Source organism: Lathyrus oleraceus, chromosome 7, assembly GCF_024323335.1.
Source record: "Lathyrus oleraceus cultivar Zhongwan6 chromosome 7, CAAS_Psat_ZW6_1.0, whole genome shotgun sequence".
Classification (NCBI taxonomy): Eukaryota; Viridiplantae; Streptophyta; class Magnoliopsida; order Fabales; family Fabaceae; genus Lathyrus; species Lathyrus oleraceus.
In genome coordinates this window covers 313,079,970-313,100,130 of record NC_066585.1, presented here as the reverse complement: position 1 = coordinate 313,100,130, position 20,161 = coordinate 313,079,970, and the positions used below count along the sequence as shown (strand labels likewise).

Sequence of the window (20,161 nt, the reverse complement as noted above, 5' to 3'; positions counted from 1 at the left end):
TCTATTTGTCGGATGTCCTACTGGTTTATTGGTTTATTTAATTGGTTTTGTTATGTTCTGGTTCACTTTAGATTTTATAAGTTGTTGCTTGTTTGATGGTGGTGATATGTCCCTTGTCTCTTTTGAGGCTAATTAAGGGAGAAAAAGAAAAGGACAGACTTATATGATAATCTTTGTCTCTTATGTACTATATGTGGTTCGTTTCCTTGAAGAAGTGCTAATATGTTCTATATGTTATTTGCCTAAAAAATAGCCAAATTGGGAGATTGGCGTTCCTTTGATTGACTTGTTTTTGTAGGCAACTTGTTGAGCAAGATGTCTTGACATCTTGTATGACATCCTGGGCTAGGAGTTGTTCATACTGCTATGACTGGGTTTTGTTATTCCAAGTGATTGGTTAATTTATGTAGGAAACGTGTTGAGCAAGATGTCTAGAACATGTTGTGTGACATCTTGGCACACAGACTTATCATACTGCATTAAATGACTGCTTCAACAATTGGTTAGAAAACTTGTAATAATTATGGTACAATGAGAATTTACTTTTGGAAGAAGTTTGTTAATTCAAATCTGTTTGGAAAAAGATTTTATTAAATCATAATCCATAAAGTTTGAAGAAAGATTTAATTGGATATGATTTAATTAAAAACATTTGGATTTGGTTTAAATAAGAAGATTGGATTTAATTGGATTTGCATTGAAGAAAAGATTTATTTGAATATGCCTTGAAGGATGTTTCGTTTCAGATTTTTTTAATTCAAGATTATGCTAAAATTAGATACGAAAAGTTATGGATTGAAGATTCATTCCACAAAGAGATTTAATTAGACATGTTTTAATTACAAGATTTAGATTTTCACTTAATGAGAAAATCTCCAATTTCTATTAAAGATGATTTAAAGTGTTTTTAAGTTTTGGCAAGAGATTATTTCTGTACTTGAGAAGTTGGATTTATGTTTTAAATAAAGTAAAGATTTTATTTTATTTGTTCAAGACTCGAAATTTTGTTATGTGAAAAGATGTCCAGCAAAATGTTTCACTATTTGTGAGATATTTGTCTCGGACGTTTACTTCATTTATATTAATCAAGGATCTCAATCTTCCTAATAAATATTTGATTCATTATATGAGTTTTTGAAGGATGTGATCTGAATCAAATTCAGTAAGAATAATCAAGAGATTCAGATTTATTTAAGGAGATCAATCAAAATTGAAAATCATCATTATTGAAGATTGATCTCGTTTTCTTTTTTTAGAAATCCAACCAAATTCATGACCTAAGTCCTTATGGGATTTTGGAGATGAACTTTTTTTTAGACATATTAGGAGTTCATCTCCTTTGTGAAGATTCATACCTCAAGAGAAAATATTTACTAAATAGGAGAATTTTGTTTTAGTTGAGTCTTTGTTTTTGTTTGTATTTTGTGCACTCTATTCATGTGCTTCAAATCTAAATTAGTCGAATAGAGTGTTGATTTCTAAGGTTTATGATACCATTCATCTTATTGTTGATATTGTCCAAACATATTGAGAGTGTTTTATTAAAAGTGAGAAGGGTCTCTTATTCAGGGAGAGCCTGAATGAATCTTCACGGGTAGTCTTAAGAAAGTGTCCTTGAACTGAGAGAATTCAGAGTAAGCCCATTTGTCCTTCTGACTATTGGGAGTTGAGTCATTCTATATGGAGTATTGACTAGAAATTCATGGGTGTATTTGGAAGAGAGACATTGAACAAGGTTTATTCATCTAAGATTATTTATACATTTACTATCAAGAGTGCATTTCCATTTTTGGGGATGAATGCCCCCTAGACGTAGGTGATATTTGGGTTAATAATCATGTGTCTTCTTTATCGCTTTATGATTTAAATTCCAATAATCTCTTAATCTGTTATAAGCACATTGTACATATTGTCTCAGACATTGTGTCTAACATCTGTCCTGCGAAGAACAAAATTTTACAAAAAGACGTTGACTTTCTCTATAGGTCATATGCATTGAGTTCAATCTCATGATTCTAGAAGGAGCTTATGAGATCTCCAAAAAAATTAAGACATTGAACTTCTTTTCCTCTTGAATAAGAGTAACCTTTGCTCGCTATTTCTTTTAGAGACTTTTGAGGATTTTCTTCATATTATCAGCTATACCGTAACTTTTGTTCAGAATCTTGAGTTTTTAGACTAAAGTTTGGAATTAAAAAAATGTAGATTTTATGACTTCTTCATATTCCTTTGGTAAAATTACTCAAGAGGTCCTTTAACTTATTTTTTTGCAACAAGTTGGTCCTTAAAGGTTTTTTATAACAACTTGATCCTTTAAGTTACCAAACGTGTGCACCGTTACCCTTTTTTTGACATAATGGAGGTGCTAATTATGGATGCAATTATTTCGAGTGGTATGAAAATGATAAAATGCAACCAGAAATACAATAGTCGCACATTTCTTAATATTCTAAATATGAGGAAAAAAAATGTTGAAATCGTTCTAAAAGATCTACAAAATACTTAAAAGACCAATCTATTATTTTTTTTTAACTTAAATGTTCTCTCCCGTAATTTTACCTATACCTTTTTGAACAATTCATACAAAAACTTGTCAAGATATCATCCTTAAACTCCTTGGCTTACTATTATAGTTGAGAATAAAGGGTCATAAGTGCTCTTTGCTGTTTTATTATAAAAAAATATTTCAAACTCTTTGAAGATACTATCATTCCTAAGAAACTTTTGGCCTTTTGATACATTTTGCATTTTTTTTTTAGCATGATTCATTTCTAGGTGTTTTGTAACCTTCTAATACCATATTTTAAAATTCTAAGTCTTGAGATTTGATGAAGCTAAAAATCTCATCCTTCAAGCTATCGCGTCTTTCATGAGAGAATTGATTGAGTAAGAAATATTACTCTCTTCAACATTGGCATGGATAAGTACAATAATTATTTTTCTTACAGATTTTTATTCGATTAAATATTCAAATAAGATAATTTGAAGTATGATACAAACATACGATAAAAAGAAATTAGAAAGATGTCGAGAGATTTGAATTGTGTGAGGTTTAAAAACCGTTTTTCTTTTAATGTTTAAATTAAAAACCAAATCAAATTCTAGTGTTGAAGAAAAAGAGACATGTTAAAAGAGATACACACATAACTTATCCCATTTCATCTAAATATTCGAAGTTACCTTCAAATCCTTTGCATTTGAGATATTTTCTCTATAATCTATCAGATTATAATTTGACAGATATTTTTTAATCCAACTTATATTTTAGATTTCTCAAATACAAATAAGAAACTTTAACTTAGTCTCTTTATCTTCACAAATAATTTGGATATACAACTAGGTCATTTCAAAAAATACAATCAAATAAAATATAATGTTTGTACATAATATATTATACATATATTACTCAACAGAAAATATAAACCAAGTTTTAGCATACAAAATATATGTATTTATTTATTTATTCTGAGTAATGTAGAGTCTTTTTTATATGTTCTTCATGATGCTTTTTTTTCTCTCTTTATTTATCAAAGTTTATTTAAAAAATGCATTTTGCTATATTTTAGCATTGCAGATAATTTTAAAAATAATTTGAGAATATATAAATTTTTCTTAATCAAAAAGTTGCTCAGGATGAATGTTGGATTAGAGTCGTTATAATTTATTTTACTCAAAAGGAGAATTGTCACTCAATACTTGTAATTATGTGTGGGCTTCTTAATGCACCTCATATTCTTCTTATATATCACGCAAAAGTTTTAAAATATCTCTAATTCAGAGATGCATCTCCGGACATTTCAAAAGGTTAGTTAACATTAAAATATTATGGAGATACATCTCCGAAATATTTTAGAGGTTAAGTCGCGTCAGACTCTTCTCCTTCCCCATTTCATATTTTACTCAACAAAAACTCCACCCTCTCTCAAATTTCTTCTCTACACCAAGTCAAATTTTACATTTTTCTATTTAATATTGTCTTGCTTGTGTGTTGTTTTCTTGCACTAATGGTCGACCTTACTTTAACTTACGATATAATGGTTGATATGATAGACTGAGGCATGGCAGGGTTGTTCAACACGCATCCGTTCAGAGGGAGAAAAGTTAGCAGGTTCCAGAGGCTTATGCTCCTTCTAGTAGGGCAAATTCGTCCACTTATGAAGCTTGTGATTCTCCTCATGCCACTCCATATTCTTCTTCCTGTAGGAGACGGGATTCACCATCTAACACATCACTCCCTCCATCATCCCACAAGCGTCAAATTTCACCAATGCCACCTCCTACCGATGATGATGTTGATCCAGTCCCACCTCATGTCCCACCTCCTACTGATGATGTTGCTGATCCAATCCCACATCCTGCCCTATCTTATATTGATGATGTTGTTGATCCAGTTCCACCTCCGAAGGGTGAGGCTACTGCGGATGTTGAGCCAAAGGCTTTTGGAGATGGTCCAATTAATTTCTCCTTATTGCTATGTATCCAGGCCATACTTCTAGACATATCTGGGACAGAGAGGTAACATTAGTTGGATCGTTTATTTATTTTTATGTTAATTTTAATTTCTAACATTGATTATTTCTGACATTGATTATTTATGACAAATTTCAGGAGCGGGATCCGCAAAAGTTTCTTAACCACGGGAGAAAGATTGTTGTGTTGCCTCAGCCGAATGAATATTGATTTCAGTCGGTTTTGTCCTTATTTAGCCTGAAGGATTTGTGCATGACTGGTTATACTACGATCAACTACATGATGCTTAATGCATTCATGGAGAGATGGCACTCAAATACTTCATCGTTTCATCTCACGCATGGTGATATGTCTATCACAGTCGATGATGTCTCGTGTTTGCTACATCTTTCAATTAGGGGGAGATTCATATATCATGAGAGGATGATCATAGACGAGGCACTCGAGGTGATGGTAGAGTATCTATGGGCTAATCCAGGGGAGTCGATGGATGAGTTGGATAAGACCAGGGGTGTTCATGCTAGATTTATATACCTGAAGAAAGTATAAGAGGATGTGATCTTGAATGCAGAGCAGGCTGGTAGTGATGATGAGCAGGTGGCGCTCAACATATCGCATGCAGTGAGAGCATACCTTCTTTATTTGGTTGGCACTGCGATTTTTATGGACAAGAGTACCACATATATAGACGTTGTCTTCCTACGTTACTTCGTGGGTTTTGAGCGGATCCATGAGTACAACTAGGGGGAAGCTTGTCTGCTCTACCTGTATTCGAAGTTGAGAGTGGGTTGTATGTGGAAGACGAAGCAGGTTACATGCAGCGTGACACTACTGACGGTAATAATTATTGGTCTTTGAATGTTTCTTTTTTGTCATTTTCATTTCATCTTTGCAAAACCATAACTGAAGATGCGTGTGTTTCAAACTTTTCATTTCAGGTTTGGATCCTCCAACACTTCCTACGCATCTCTGGTTGGGCGAGTGTGCCTGAGTACAATGAGGATATGTCTTGTGCTACTGATTTTATCCCGCTCAGAGGGAACCAGGCGACCGATCCTTTCAGATTCAATATTGATTGTTTGGTTGCTGTGGACATGCACTTCAACAGTTATGTTGATCACCATCAGACGTGGACATTTGACGAGATAATGTTATACTCTGGATGGTTAACATGCGGATCACGTCTCACTGCTCCTCATCTTCCCAAGCACGTCATGCGGCAATTTGGCTACACTGATACCATCCCCAGACACCCTGTTGTCTCTGCACCTCCTGCCTTTACACGTAAACAAATAAAGGACACGTTTCATGATTATGAGAGTCATCTGGTATTGGAAGAGGCACTGGATACCTTAGCTGAGAGCGACTAGAGATACGTCGAAGGTTACATCAGATGGTTCTTTAGGGTGTTACATCCGTACATGGTGCATGCTGCTTTAGGAGATCCGTCGAGACCAACTCATCAGGAGATACTAGAGGAGGAGTAGGCACAACTAAATTATGTTAAGGATGTCTTTCCTAGGTGTCATCGCAATCAGAGATTGCGCGGGCAAGCATTGACAAAGGGATCTTCCATGATGGGTCTAATGTGAGGCAGGTCCTAGATGCCATCATGACGGAGACACAAAGGATATTTTTGTACCAGAGACAGCGCCGAAGGACAAATGAGATTGATGGTCGAGGAGGTAGACGAGGCAAAGGAGGTAAAATAGAGGTTGTCAGATACACACAGTAGTCTCTTATTATATAATTGTACTACTATGGTTTGTACTTTATTTTGACGGTCTTACTACTTTACTAATCTCGATTGTATGACATTTTTGACATTTATTGGTATTTTATTTTTATATGGCATTTTTGGTCCATCTGGAATTATGTACGTCTATTTTTTTATTTTCGATTGTACGATATATTTTTCATCTTCATCTGAACACAGATAAATAACATATAACATGAAATGCATGTTCTGATACGTTTAGAGATGCATCTCTTAAATATTCACAGAGATGCATCTCTAGTACAATTCAATTATAAATGGCTTCTGAGTGGGATGTATTGAATATTTTAAATTGTTCCAGAGATGCATCTTCTGAATATTTCAACGTTTATTCCAAAATTGGTGTGTCCGGAGATGCATCTCCGAAAACTAAGATCATTAAATAATTTTGCATGGTGGATAAGAAGTATTAAGGGTGCATTAAAAAATTCTCTTATATGATACATATAATTTGTATGCAGGGGTCAGCTCAATGAATCTAGGGCTCGGTTCTAATTTTAAAAACAAACTAAAGAAATTTAAAGTTATATCAATTTTTAAAAAAATCAATATAAAATCATAAGTTTTTAAATATAAATTATGATTTTACACCTATTTTTAAAAACATATGTAAAATAAATTTTGAGAATAAATTATACTTTTACACTTGTTTCTAAGAAAACATGTGTTAAGTATATTTCTTTAATAATTAAAAAAAAAAAAGACTTCGTTGTAGCAAAAAATACACTTGCACTGGACCGACCCTACTTGTACGATGATAGTTCATTATAAAAAAGGGAATGCTCATTACACCCTTAGGTGTATACTTCACACATTTGAAAATTCAAAATTATCCTTCATGCAACCAGAGATGCATCTCCAGACGCACCCAAATTCACACCATCCTTCGCTTTTCTGAGATTCACCTCATTTTGAACAAGTTACGATATGTATATGCATCTTTATATGTTGTTTAGGTGTGCCAGAAGATGCATATCCTAAATTTCCCTTGAAGTCCTTTAAAATGTATTGAAAGCGTGTTAATGACAAAGGAGAATTATTTCGGAGATGCACTCCAAAAACTCCCCTGAATCATTTTAGAGCAGCAATGTTGTCCCAACATGTAATTTTTTGATGTCAAGTTATTTTAAAATAAATTCAAAGTGAAACCAAAGTAAAATTAAGTTTATATTAAAGTTAAATGAAAGTAAAAACTCATACATTAATTTAAAAAGTCAAGACCATACATAACATTTGTGCAAAAGTACAAAATAACAATACATTCAAACAAAAACTACTAGGTATGTTTAACCCCTACATTTTCCTTCTCCGCCTGTATTGCACCACACTTTGTAACTCGACAATCATGCTCCCCAAAAGGGTCAACTGAGGACTATACCTTCCACATGTACGATTCTGTAAAAAGAAAATATCACCATCAATATCGATTTAATTATTTGAAAATATATGTATTACAAAAGAAAAAAAATATACCTCTCATTCACAAATATGTCTATCAATATGATATGTATATGGATGAAGTAAGGAGGTGTCAAATGGACCTCATGGATAAGTCTCTAATGGGGCATCAGAAGCGACTCCGTCCTGAGCTTCAGGGGCTTCATGGTCTGTTGCATCATCTGGGAACTCGTCAGTCAATGAAGTGGATGCATGAGAGAGGCATCTACGAGAAGCAGAACTGATAGTTGGGAACCTCAACACTGCAAACTAGATGGTTGCAAACCATCAAACAAGTTATCATCAACTCGTAACCTCGCACTCCTAGTTGTGGCCCTCTCACGTCGTACCGACGCGGTTTGGAACACACGTCTGAGCCTAACACTGTCAGAGTTGACTTCATGGCTGTTTTCAGTCATTACACCCGCGTTAAAAACTGGCACAGAGAAAAACAACATGTTAGGACAAATTCACAAGTTTCACAAAATAAATCGAATTTGAGACTGAGACAAATCCATAGATGCATTTCTGAAAATAACACTGAATTTTTTTGGAAATGCATCTTCAGACAAATCTGCAATTCTCAAGCATGGCAAAAACGTCATTGCTTCCCTAACCCTCCAAAAATATGTCAATGCATATTTTTGTAGGCTATCAATTTCGTTGCACTGTACCTAAAATAACTAATGTAAGTTAAACAACTTATTGTAAATCAAAACATAAAAAGACATAACATTTTAAAAAATTTACCAAATCAAATAGATGGGATGTAGAAATTTGAATTTTTGAGATACTGAAAAAAAAGGAGAAAGAATATCAATGGTAAATGCTTGAATGAGCAAATGAGAAGCTTGAATGTTGTAGAGGTGCGAATTGATTAGAGAAATATGATAAATTGTTTGTTAATCTCTAAATAATTAAGAAAAATATATAATACTTTAAACATATGCTTTCTTAAGGTTCTTTATGATCAAAATTTGAGATGATATCTTAAGATTCATCTTGAGTTTAAAATATAAATTACTTAGTATTTTAAATAATTTATATATATCTAATTCAAAATTGAAGATTATTGTTTTTGGAAAACAACTTTTACTTAAGAGAATTGCATCTAGCTCTTCTCCAATGAAGAAAACTGCTACTTTGTTTCATTAATTGACTTTTTTATGATAAATAATGATTTTCTTATACTAAATCTATATCCTATACGGGTGAACAGTATTTTATAACAAAAATAAAATAATTTTTTTAACTTTTTTTGAAATTAAGAGGTATTGATGTAAAATTATATGTTAATTAATATTTTATATATATTAATCATTTTATCATTTTATTAATCAACTTATAAAAAATAAAAAATCATTATTGTACACGGATATTAATCATTGTTGTACACGGATATTGTATTGTACAACTTTACTCGTGTTAACGATAAACTGTTTTTGAGGAAAAATTATAATACGAGAGAGAAAGGTTGAGTAAATGATTTGAAAGTAAAGTCAAAAATATTATTATAAATCATAGAATTCTCATTAAAGAATTTAGAATCAAAATTTGCAATAGCATTGCTGTTTTATGATAGTTCAATCATTTAGATTCTAACATAAAAGTCACAGGTTTATTCAATTATCTACGAGTAGTTAAATTCTTCAAAATATTAACTTGATTTATTCTCCTGTTATGCTAATTTATTTTGTTGTGTTCTTTGAGGTGAATCGTAAAACTAAGATACAAAAATGTCTAAAAGAAAAGTCCAATTTTAAAACTAACTTGCACACATTGACTAGTAATCTACATTGTACACACAATACAACATGCAACCAAAATACTAAACACCTAAATCCAATTACACACACATCATAACATTACTTACTTAATGTGATTAATTATACATAGACTTTTAACATCATGCAGATTCATAAGAGGTATAGTTGTTGACAGCTTTAATCCCTTCAGCCATAGCATGTTTCCCAAGCTCACCAGGCAAAACAAGCTTAACCGCTCCTTGAATCTCCCTTGATGACAATGTCATGTTTCCTGTATAGTCCTTCAGTTTACTAGCCTCACTAGCTACTCTCTCAAACATATCGTTCATAAAATTGTTCAAAATCACCATGGATTTTGATGAAACTCCCATTCCAGGATGCACTTGTTTTAACACCTTGTACACATACCTTTGGTACCCTTCTACACTCTTCCTCCTTTTCTTCTTACCGTTTTGTGTCTTGTTCTTTTTCACCTCCTCTTTGATGATACTAATGTTTCTGTTTTGTTCTTTTTGCTCTTTTTGCTGGTCGTTGTTTTTGTTGTTTTCGGTCGTGATCGTTGTTGTGCTGGAAGTTGAATCGTCTCCTTTTGTTTCTTGAGCTTCATGAACGGGAATGACTCTTATAACTTGCTCTTTTTCTTCGTCTTCTGTTTGAATGTCTTTGTTTCTTCGTGTTAATCTTTTGTTGCTGCTGATAACTGAAACTTGAACGCTTTCTTCTACGACTTTCTTTGTGGATTTAACCACCATTTTCTTAGCACTCTTTCGACCCATTATTTAACCTTTCACTGTGTCTTTGAATGTTTTGTTTGTTAACAAAGGTAGAAATGGAGGTGTTTTTATAATAATCAGCGTAGTCAGGTGTGAAAGTTTTAACAGGTTCTAATGGTTGACGTGTGGAGGATTAGGTGTCAAATGCATGTTAAACTTGTAGCTACGTGGGGGTTAAAAGTGAATGGTAACTTTTGTAATGTGCCCTTGTGTCACATTATCCCTTAAACAGTTTTATCTATCTGTATATTAATATTGGTGTTATTTAAGCATTCATTTTAATGAATTTAATTATTTAGACTAATATTAGTTCCAATAACCTCGTTTGTATTTTGTAGACTAGTTAGTCAAGTAGAAGTCATCCTCAAGTGCAAGAGGTTATGTTTTTCAGGCATCACATGCAAGAGATTGTTTATAGTTAACATGTTCCATGTTTCTTAAGGGTAAATTATTAGTAGTAGTTCTGCTCTAGAATTAGCTCTAGAATTAGATGAAGAGTTAAGAGGATGAATGTATGGTCTAGTGTAGTAATTTGAAATTCTTGATGCGTTAAAAGAGGAAATTGATATGTGAGATTAACACGCCACCATTCAAATCAATAAAATATTGAGAAAATAAAGTTTAGATGGAAAAGAATTTGAATACCTGGATAATGACACATTTGTCTCTTTAAATAAGCAGAATAGTTGATGACTGCATGCGTGTGGAACAACGTGTAATGTGACAAGTTGTTGAATTGACTTGGGAGATTAGTTTGGTGTTTCCGTGAAGGATATTCTACAACGAAGAAAAAGGGGAGTACCTATACCTTACGTGGTAAATGTCTCCCTTAGAATTGAACCTTAGCCTCCCAGACCTTGCGGATGATCAATAACAATTTCTCTCAAGCCCTTATCTCTCTAAGCGGGATGAGGGTTTGTGATGTGTATTATTGTCCGACCACAATATATGTGATCGTGAAAATTCCTGATGGGTGTTGCCCGTCTCGGGAATGGGCACATTGGATACCTATTTTGGAAGTTGCAACGTGACGCTGGGAGTGACTGACACGTCTTTACTTACTAGCTAGCAATGATATTTCTCCTTCTTTAGGGTGCTTGAGTGTTTTCGAAACTTTTTTCTTTTGAGAATATCTCAATTGTTGGTAGTGCGTAATCGATCATACAGTCCTAGGTACCAGAATAGAGTATAAAGGATTTTTGAAGCGTTCTCTTACCTTTTTTTGTGCAAGCTTTCTGCGAAGAGTGTGTTTTATTCAAGAAATTTGGTAAGAATATTTTAGGTGATTGGGTGGATCCCAACATACTAGGGACTACTACTTCCTTTGCTCGTAAGTGTATTTGATCATGCTTTATCAAATGTAGGTTCCGTAATTGACTGAGGATGTTATCCCCGGGTAAAAATAATAGAATATACAACTGATATGATAGATGTGCTATACCTTTCTAGGAATACTTGTTCTTCATAATAAGTTATCATCTCCCTTTCAAAGAATTCGAAGTTGACATACTAAACCATCTGTTGATAACCCCTTTACAGGTGCATCTCGTGAGTTGGGCATTCGTCAAAGTCGTTCTAGTTTGGTGCGAGTATAAAAGAGTATGCCGATAATGATGTTATTTTTTTCCATCTTTTTAAGATTCAAAACAACCTTAACTATATCATTGGTTAGGGTATGTTCTTCTTTAGGTAACTCATAGGTATTTCAAAGCTTATTTGAAAGCATGAAAGATTTTGAATATCATTTTTACTTGGTTATTCCCTTGATAGAGGAAGCGCATGCAAAAATCTACCGCTTGGACCCTGTTCCTCCCCTGCTTGTTTGGACATCTTCCGTAAGTATTGGACTACGTGCCACTACTTTATGGGGGATGGTTCGTATACTTACAAGGAAAAATATCTCTCCATAGAAGAATTATACTTAAAATGAAGTTAGTGGATGATTCATATACTTATAAGGAAAAAGACCTATCCTTGGAGGAATTATACTTAAAAAGTCACATAATGGACTTTTGTAAGAAGCTTGATTCTCCCAGTGACACTTCAAAACCTTGCTCTGATACCAATTTTTTCATCAAGTGCCTACCATTGTGCTAAAAAATTATAGTTAGTGAGGGTGTAACTATATTTCATTATAGAAACGAGACCTCAACTGGCCGCGCCTAACACATTATAGGCGTTATGGGTTGGGATGTTAAGCCCATTGAATCACACTAGTGACACTAGATAAATAAATCGAACAAGGTTAACATCCACCCCAAAAGTGGAAGAGATCTAGGCGGAAAGGTCTCTTCATAAATGACCATGACTTAGATTTTTATAAGGGCGGCCAACTGCTAAGGTGGGGAGAAATTCAGTGTTTCTAACTTGTCCGGACCCGAGGGCGGAAAAAAAGTCAAATATTTAGTCTCTGGTGAAGATTATTCTTACTTATCGAGTCTTTCTCAAGAAGATTGGTAAAGGGAATTGACAGAGTTAGCTTTCCATACTTGTCGGGTGTTGACTATTTTGGTGTTTAGAGGTGCTGGATGAGGAGAATTTGTCTTGCCTAACCACCTTCGACGAGAGAGGGGGAGACTCAAGGAACGAATATAAGATATTACAATTGAGCGGGACCAGTATTTGGAAGAAGTTTAAGGTGCTTCCAACAAGTTCTTCGCCATAGAGGCCATTGTGGAATCTTTCAAGTATCTTGGTACTCTTGTAGAAAAGATACAACGACCTACCTAAGAGGCTGCTGAGAAGAATATGGTTTTTACCTCTGTTCCGACATCTTCTTCCAAGGTAGAGGCCAGGGATTTTGCTCAAAAATGATTTAAGAACTGGAGAAATGTCTGGGAGAATCTTGTGAAATTCAAAAGAAGGTTGAGGATGATCTTCGTGCAATGCGTCAAGAAAACCTTGACCTTTCTAAGGAGCTAGCTAAATCTTTACAAGAGGGTTTCTTTATCATCGATGGTGCTTTTGAAAGTTCTTTGAAATCAAGTGGAGTATTTTTATCCCGACGTTCGTGTCTCTCGAGATCGACTTCATGTCAATTAATCCATTGGGGATAGGAAAATGGCCTCTTTAACGGACTAGCTCTTTCCTCTTTTTTTGGCGTTCTCATACCTGACACATTTACATCTTTGAAGTTTTTGTCATACAATATATGTATACACTTAGTTATTTCATTTTTTTCTTCATATTTTACCTGATTTTTGGTGTTATCTATGGACCCAATCTCATTTCTCTAGGACTACGCTTTTTCTCCGATTTTTGCTCAAAGTTTATTGAACGTCTTTGAAGAGTGTGCTCAACCAAGGGTTCGTACCCCTTCCCATACCCCTGGTAAGAACCTGGCTCGGGGTCGATTCGTTGGTAGACCCATCACAACCTCTAGAGTGGCTAAATACCAAGATGGGGGGGTCAGTTATTTGCCATTTTTGGCTTCTTTTCTTTCTTTCTTTGTTTATGTGTGTGCGCGTGTGTGTGTGTGTGCGTGTATTGCCATTGTGGGGGTTTTTATTTGTTTAGTCGTACGCCCGTGGCATTTGCGAAAACACTCCCGAGTCTTTATGATTAGGATTCTGTTGGTGTAAGCCCTAGAGGCAAATACTTTTGGTACTTGTATCGAATTATTTATTAATAATAAAAGGCTTTTTCTTTATTATGTTTGTTTAATAAAATCCCTAGAATAGCTAGTCCGTTTAATGTATCAAGTATGACTTAATCATGAGATCACATTAAACATAAGGACATTATTCTTAAAGTATCCGTAGTCGAGCTTTATTGTGAAGTGGGATAACATTAAAGCATGAAGACTATTATATTTATAGACTGATGATCACATCTCATGGATCATGGATAAGGAGTTATCAAGTCTTAAATATAGGTATGAATATTAAGAGTAATATTTATACTGGATTGACCCGCTATGAGAATACTATATAGAATGTTATGCAAAGTGTCATAAGTTATTCTCATGGTGATAATGGTGTATACCACCCTTCGACCTGAAACTACTATGGACCCTAGATGTAGAGTCGAGTGCCTTATTGCTGATCAAACGTTGTCCGTAACTAGATGACCATAAAGACAGTTGATGGGTACTCCACGAAGCATTCTAAGGGACATGAGTGACCTAGATGGAATTTTCTCATCCTGCGTAACAGGATAAATGTCTATGGGCCCAATATTGAACTGGACAAGGATGACACGGTTTATGCCTTGTGTTCAATATAGACATAAGGGCAAAAGGGTAATTATACACATAATTATTATCACAGAAGGATTTGACATATCACATGATATTTTCGTGTCTTGGGTAGCAGTGATGTGTTGCTAGATACCGCTCACTGTTTATTATGTTAAATACGTGATTTCATATAATTGTCAATGCCGCGAAAACCTACAGGGTCACACACAAAGGACGGATTGGTGAGAGATAGAGTAACTAAGGATACCGTAATGTACGGTGCCCTTAAGTGAATTGTAGAACATCGTAAGGTACAATGTACTTAAGTAGAATGCGAAATATGGTAAGGTACCACGTGCTTAAGTGATTTTGGCATATTATAAGATATGGGCCATATACACTTGAGTGGGCTTTTTAGCTTGCAGCCCACACAAGTGGTTCTATAAATAGAACCCTTGTGTAGAAGCATTTGTAGTTGCAATTTCGTTTCTCTCTCTCTCTCTCTCTCTCTCTCTCTCTCTCTCTCTCTCTCACTCAAAGCCTTCATTCGTAGCAGCTAGCACTAAGATTGAAAGAATCCGTTCGTGTGGACTGAGTAGAGGCGTTGTCATCGTTCAACGTTTGTGATTGCTCCGTAGATCTGCACCAAATGTTATAATCGCCACAAGAGGTAACGATTCTATCACTGATCATGCCCATTCGTAAGGATCATTAAAGGAGAAATTTTAAATTCCGTTGCGTTTTGGATCGCCCTTCTCCTTCAGCTTCGATCTCTTTGGTCGTACCCCAAGCTCATTGTTACCTTTTATTTACTAAGAAAATAGATTATTTATTAAGAAATATTCATTCCTTCTATAATTTAATGATTATGATACATATTATTTTTACATAAAGGGAAATTGAATTTTAACATAACCAAGCGTCATAGTCGATGCTTGTTGGCCAGGGAGTTCTTGAGAGCTATTGTCGACTTTTCTGGATCAGACACTTATGTTAGTTCGTCCAAGGCGACTTGCTCTAAGATGCATGCAAGGCCGCAAGTGCATGGAAATGTCAATTAGTATAATAAGATCGAACCAACAGGGAGATGTGTATGAGTATTGAATTTTATCCTGGCGTTTTTTAGCTAAAGCGATCACAATGTTGATTGGTTTATGTAAGACCCCAATTTTGACCCTAAGATCTCTCATGCTATCTCATCATATGCATTAGCATTGGGAACACACCTTGACATCCTCCTTACCCCTCATTCATTGGGTTTGCATTGGAAGAGGTCATCAAGCACTTTAGATTGTATCATATTTTGTTTTTCATTATTTACTAACCAAAATACCAAAAATATGTCAATGTATAGTTTGTTGCTTTTGTAGGTAGTGTGTATGCTCACCTATGTTCCATCAAGATCATATCTAGGGTTTGAGACCCTCAATGCAAGGAGCTCAATCAAGAATTGGTTTAAATTGGCTCTAAGTGTCATATATGGATCCCCATGATCTTCACGTATCATTTTGATCAAGAAATCATCAAGAGTCTGGAGTTTGTTTGCCTTGGAAACCCTAGTTCATCTGGGTATCTTATGTGACTTCTTCAGCAAGTTTCTTCAACAATTAATCAAATTTTTTAAGGGATACTTCACATTACATCATCTTATGCATATATGATCCTCCATGAGTCCCAAAAGTCAAGAGAATGTCAACCTAGCAAGTTGGTTCATGATGGTTGATCAGAGAAAGTCAACTAGTCAAAAGTGGGGTTCCCTAGACCCTATCTCCTACAATTTTTATCATATGAAAATTATTCCAAGATAAAATTTAGTATAAATGACATTCCAAACAACTTTTGTGTTGAGGTCAAGAGTTAGTTTTGCTTGGAAAGTTATTTTTTATGGTGAGATATTATAGGTCATTTTGTATGAACCCTAGTTTGGAGGTCAACTTCCCAAGATGATAACTTGCTCAATGTTTATGATATGAAATGCATTCAAATTCCATGATCAAATTCAAGATATCTACTTCAACTTTGATGTTTGGAGGAAGTGTAAATTCAACATGAAAATGCATGTGCCAAGAGGAAACATTATAGGTCATTTTGGACCAATACCATTGAACAAGTGATTTTCCTTAACTTCTAAAATGCATATCTCCTTCATGCCAAATCCAAATTAGGTAAAATTTGTGATCAAATTTAATAGATTTGAAATATTTACAATTTTGATGAAGGAACGTTTCTCATTTGAAGTCCATAGAAAAAGTTATTCAAGGTGGAAGAAGTGAACATTTGACTTGGGACTTAGAAAATTTTCAAATATGTTTGATTTCCCAAACTTTCACCTCAAAATTCATTATGATCCAAGCTTCAAATGAAAAAGTGTTCAACATGAAAGTTCTTCCCCTTGATCTAACCTTTCCAAAAAATCCAAGATCATCTCATTTGGATCAAAATTGAGGGATTTGTGCATGGGTGTAAGTTAAGGTATCATTTGGATAATTTCAAGTTCCACTTTTCATATACATTTGCATGAGCTTCTAACATGATTTCATCATGAAGTACATCGAATTATGGATCAGAATACATCATTTCATGGGCCTAATGCACGCCCATGCATCCATGCATCCATGCAAGGGAGAATTTGAAAATTTGCCAAATTTGGAAGTGTGCAAATATCATTCACATTGGCTATAAATAGAACCCTTGATGATCAGAATTGGGATCCCTCTTGCCCAAGCTTAGACCCTCTCCGCCCGAAACCCCATTGAAAGGATAATCTTGAAGGTTTCTTGAGAATTTGAGTTTCAATTCTCCTTCTGTTTTAGGATTGAAACTCCAAGAGTCCAAGCCTTTTAACCATCCAAATCATCTTCTGCAAGCTTCTAGAGTCAAGCCAAGCCAAATCGGAAGCCAGATCAAGCAATTCTGAAGCTCCTCGAAGGTGAAATTTCAGCAACTTCTTCTCTTCTATTCTCTCTAAATTCTTCACTATTCTTATTAATTTTTGGTTTGCTGAAGTCATACCAATGTAGGCAACAAGATTGAGTTGCTTTGAGGTCAAATCGAAGCAACTTAGTTCATGATCCTCAAAATTCAACTCCCTGTATCTTTTCATATATTTGGAATTGGACAAAATTGAGGCCAAATTCAAGCTCTTGCTTTTTCATTTTGGTGATGGTTGAAGGTGGACCAGTCCGGTGAGATCCACCAGAGAAGAAGACCGGAGCTCTGGCTCCGGCGATGTGTTGGCAAGCATCTCAACCACAGGATCCATTTATATTGTTTTAATCTTGGGCGTTGCTTTTGAATACCACGCGTGCGTCTCAGTTGATCAAGACACATGTGGAACGCGCGTTGATCACCATCTGATCTGCCACCTCAATTAATGAGGGAGATCAGATGGTCCACGTTTTTTTGAATTTCTGAATATTCCATTTAATTGCTTGTTTTCAATTAATTCATATTAACTTCATTATTGATCCAAAAAATATGGGACTTTCACCAAAAAAATTTAAATATTTTTCTCTTTCATTTTCTGAATTAAAATTATTTTTTGGATCAATATTGATATTTTTCATGATTTAATTATTTTTGTGCATATTTTTAATTGTTTAAAAATACTTCTGACTTTCAAAAATAATGAATTTTTTTCTCCAAGGTCATTTGACCTATGATAAATCTCATGGCCATTTATTTGGTGTTTTGAAGAGGTTTTAGGTTTTTGATCAAACATAATTTAATTTAATGCATTTTACTTTGATTTTTAATTGTTTAATTGTGTAAAAATTATGTTGAGTCCTTTTTATTGACTTGTGAAGTTTGACTATGTGCTTGGGCCTTGGTCAAGGTTGATTTAACTTTTGTTGGATTAAATTTATTGGATTTAAGGGATTGATAAAATGTACATTTCATCTCTCAAAATGAATGAATGATTTTAATTTGATAAAATTCTTTCCATGACCAATTTGTGTTTGTCTCATTTCCCCTCCCTCTTTATCTTCAATCTCATTCTATCTCATCCCTTTCATCTATGAAAATTTCCCCATAATATTTCATTTTGTTAACAAAAGTCGCAAATATTATAAAGAATGGATCAACACCTTCCTTTTCATCCAGTTGAAACAATTTGTATTTGTTTTTGGAAGTTTGTAACCCCACCTTATATATTCGATATCAACTTTCTTCAAGATATCTCATGTTTTGTATGAATATTTATCTCTACAAGTTCTTGAAAGTTTGTGGGATTAAGACATTAGTGGATGATGGATGATGAACGATCTCTAAAAATATTTCTTCTTTATTTCCTTTTGTGCAACTCTTTGTACTTCTATTTGATTTTCTCCAAGGAAACAATTCTGAACTTTACTAAATCCCATAGTATTTGATACCTAAATACTATCATAAACTCTTTACCATAGTTTTTCACATCAAAGAATTGAAATATTTCTAAGAAAGTGTCCATTATGGACGCCATAATCACAACCTAATGCTTTGGATTCCATGATTACATTACAGTGCATGCAAAACTGAGTTGATATTTAAGTTGTTAATAAATTAAAAAAATAACAAATCTCTCCACTCGCTCAAGCACATTAAAAAAAAGCAAATGAGCTAACAAATTGACAAACTTTTGCAGGAGTCCTTGAACTACGTTTTGCCCCATCATCATATGAAAATCATCAGGTTCAATTTCTTCAACTAAGACAACATGACACTGTTTCTAAATACAAAGACAATTTTGACCTACCACATTTTTTTTATATTGAGGTTCGACACTTTAATTGTTGTAATACACATGTGAGTTGCATGTCATACTATTTGAAAAAGTGGAGGCTGAACATTTTATGATTGAGATGACTCATATATTTAATGCCTTAAGATTTTAGGAAAAGAGATTGCGTGTCTTGTGTGGTTGCTCTTAACTCAATAGAAATGTTGTTTTCATAATCCATCATCGGTATTAAATCCGATTGTTCAACTAATAGACCAATTTCTTATATCGAAAGTCTTTCATACAAGGTGGTTGTCAAACAGTGTGTCTAGTTGAAGTGTTAGTGACATAGTAAGGGTGCCAACAGTAGTACACATGTTTGTGGATGAAAGAATTTCCGTTAAAAGGGAAACATAAAAGTGGATGTAATCACACTTGAAAGATAGATTGATGTGATAGTGGTAGTTATATGTCTCATATTATTTGAAAATGTAGAAATCGCATATTTTATAAGTGAGAAAACTCATATTCCTATTATTTTTAGATTTTTTCTTTTTTAATTATAAAATTATTCTTGACTTAATATAAATGTTTCCCTTATTATTCCAAAAAAGTGAACCAGTCACTTACATAAATTTAAATTTAGAATATAGAGAAGAGGAATTTTCAGAAAGAGAGAGAGAAGTATATTAAAAAGAATTGCTGAATATATAGTGTGCGGTTGTTATTCCATTGAATTATTAACATGTATATTATTTACACACACTAATCACAACTAATGTGTTTCCAATAAGTTAACAACCTAACAAATTGATTCAAACACTTCAATATTTTTTGTGATAAAGACAATTTTTGGATCTAAGTGATTAAACCTAAATATAAATGAGGTAGGGACACTATGCCCGTATTCAAGTAAATCATCTTGAGTCTGATATTTGGCAAGGCGTTTGCAAGACTTGTAAACATATTTGGAATGACTTGTGAGAATCTTGACTAGACTTTGGACTATCTTCTGCACTTTATGTGGACACCTTTGGAAAAAAAAATCATATTTGGTGTCTC

At 34.1% G+C, this 20,161-nt stretch overlaps 1 protein-coding gene across 1 annotated transcript; it reads right to left on the bottom strand.

Moving 5' to 3' along the window:
* Positions 1–9,421: 9,421 nt before the first annotated feature.
* On the bottom strand, positions 9,422–10,273 carry LOC127107274 (uncharacterized). Its single transcript, XM_051044570.1, has one exon. It carries the CDS (start codon positions 10,224–10,226, stop codon positions 9,591–9,593), a length of 636 nt encoding a protein of 211 aa, XP_050900527.1. The 5' UTR covers positions 10,227–10,273; the 3' UTR covers positions 9,422–9,590.
* Between the last annotated feature and the right edge of the window lie 9,888 nt (positions 10,274–20,161).

Excerpts from the sequence above, each read along its gene's own strand:
- LOC127107274 (XM_051044570.1), bottom strand. The coding sequence starts at position 10,226 with ATGGGTCGAAAGAGTGCTAAGAAAATGGTGGTTAAATCCACAAAGAAA.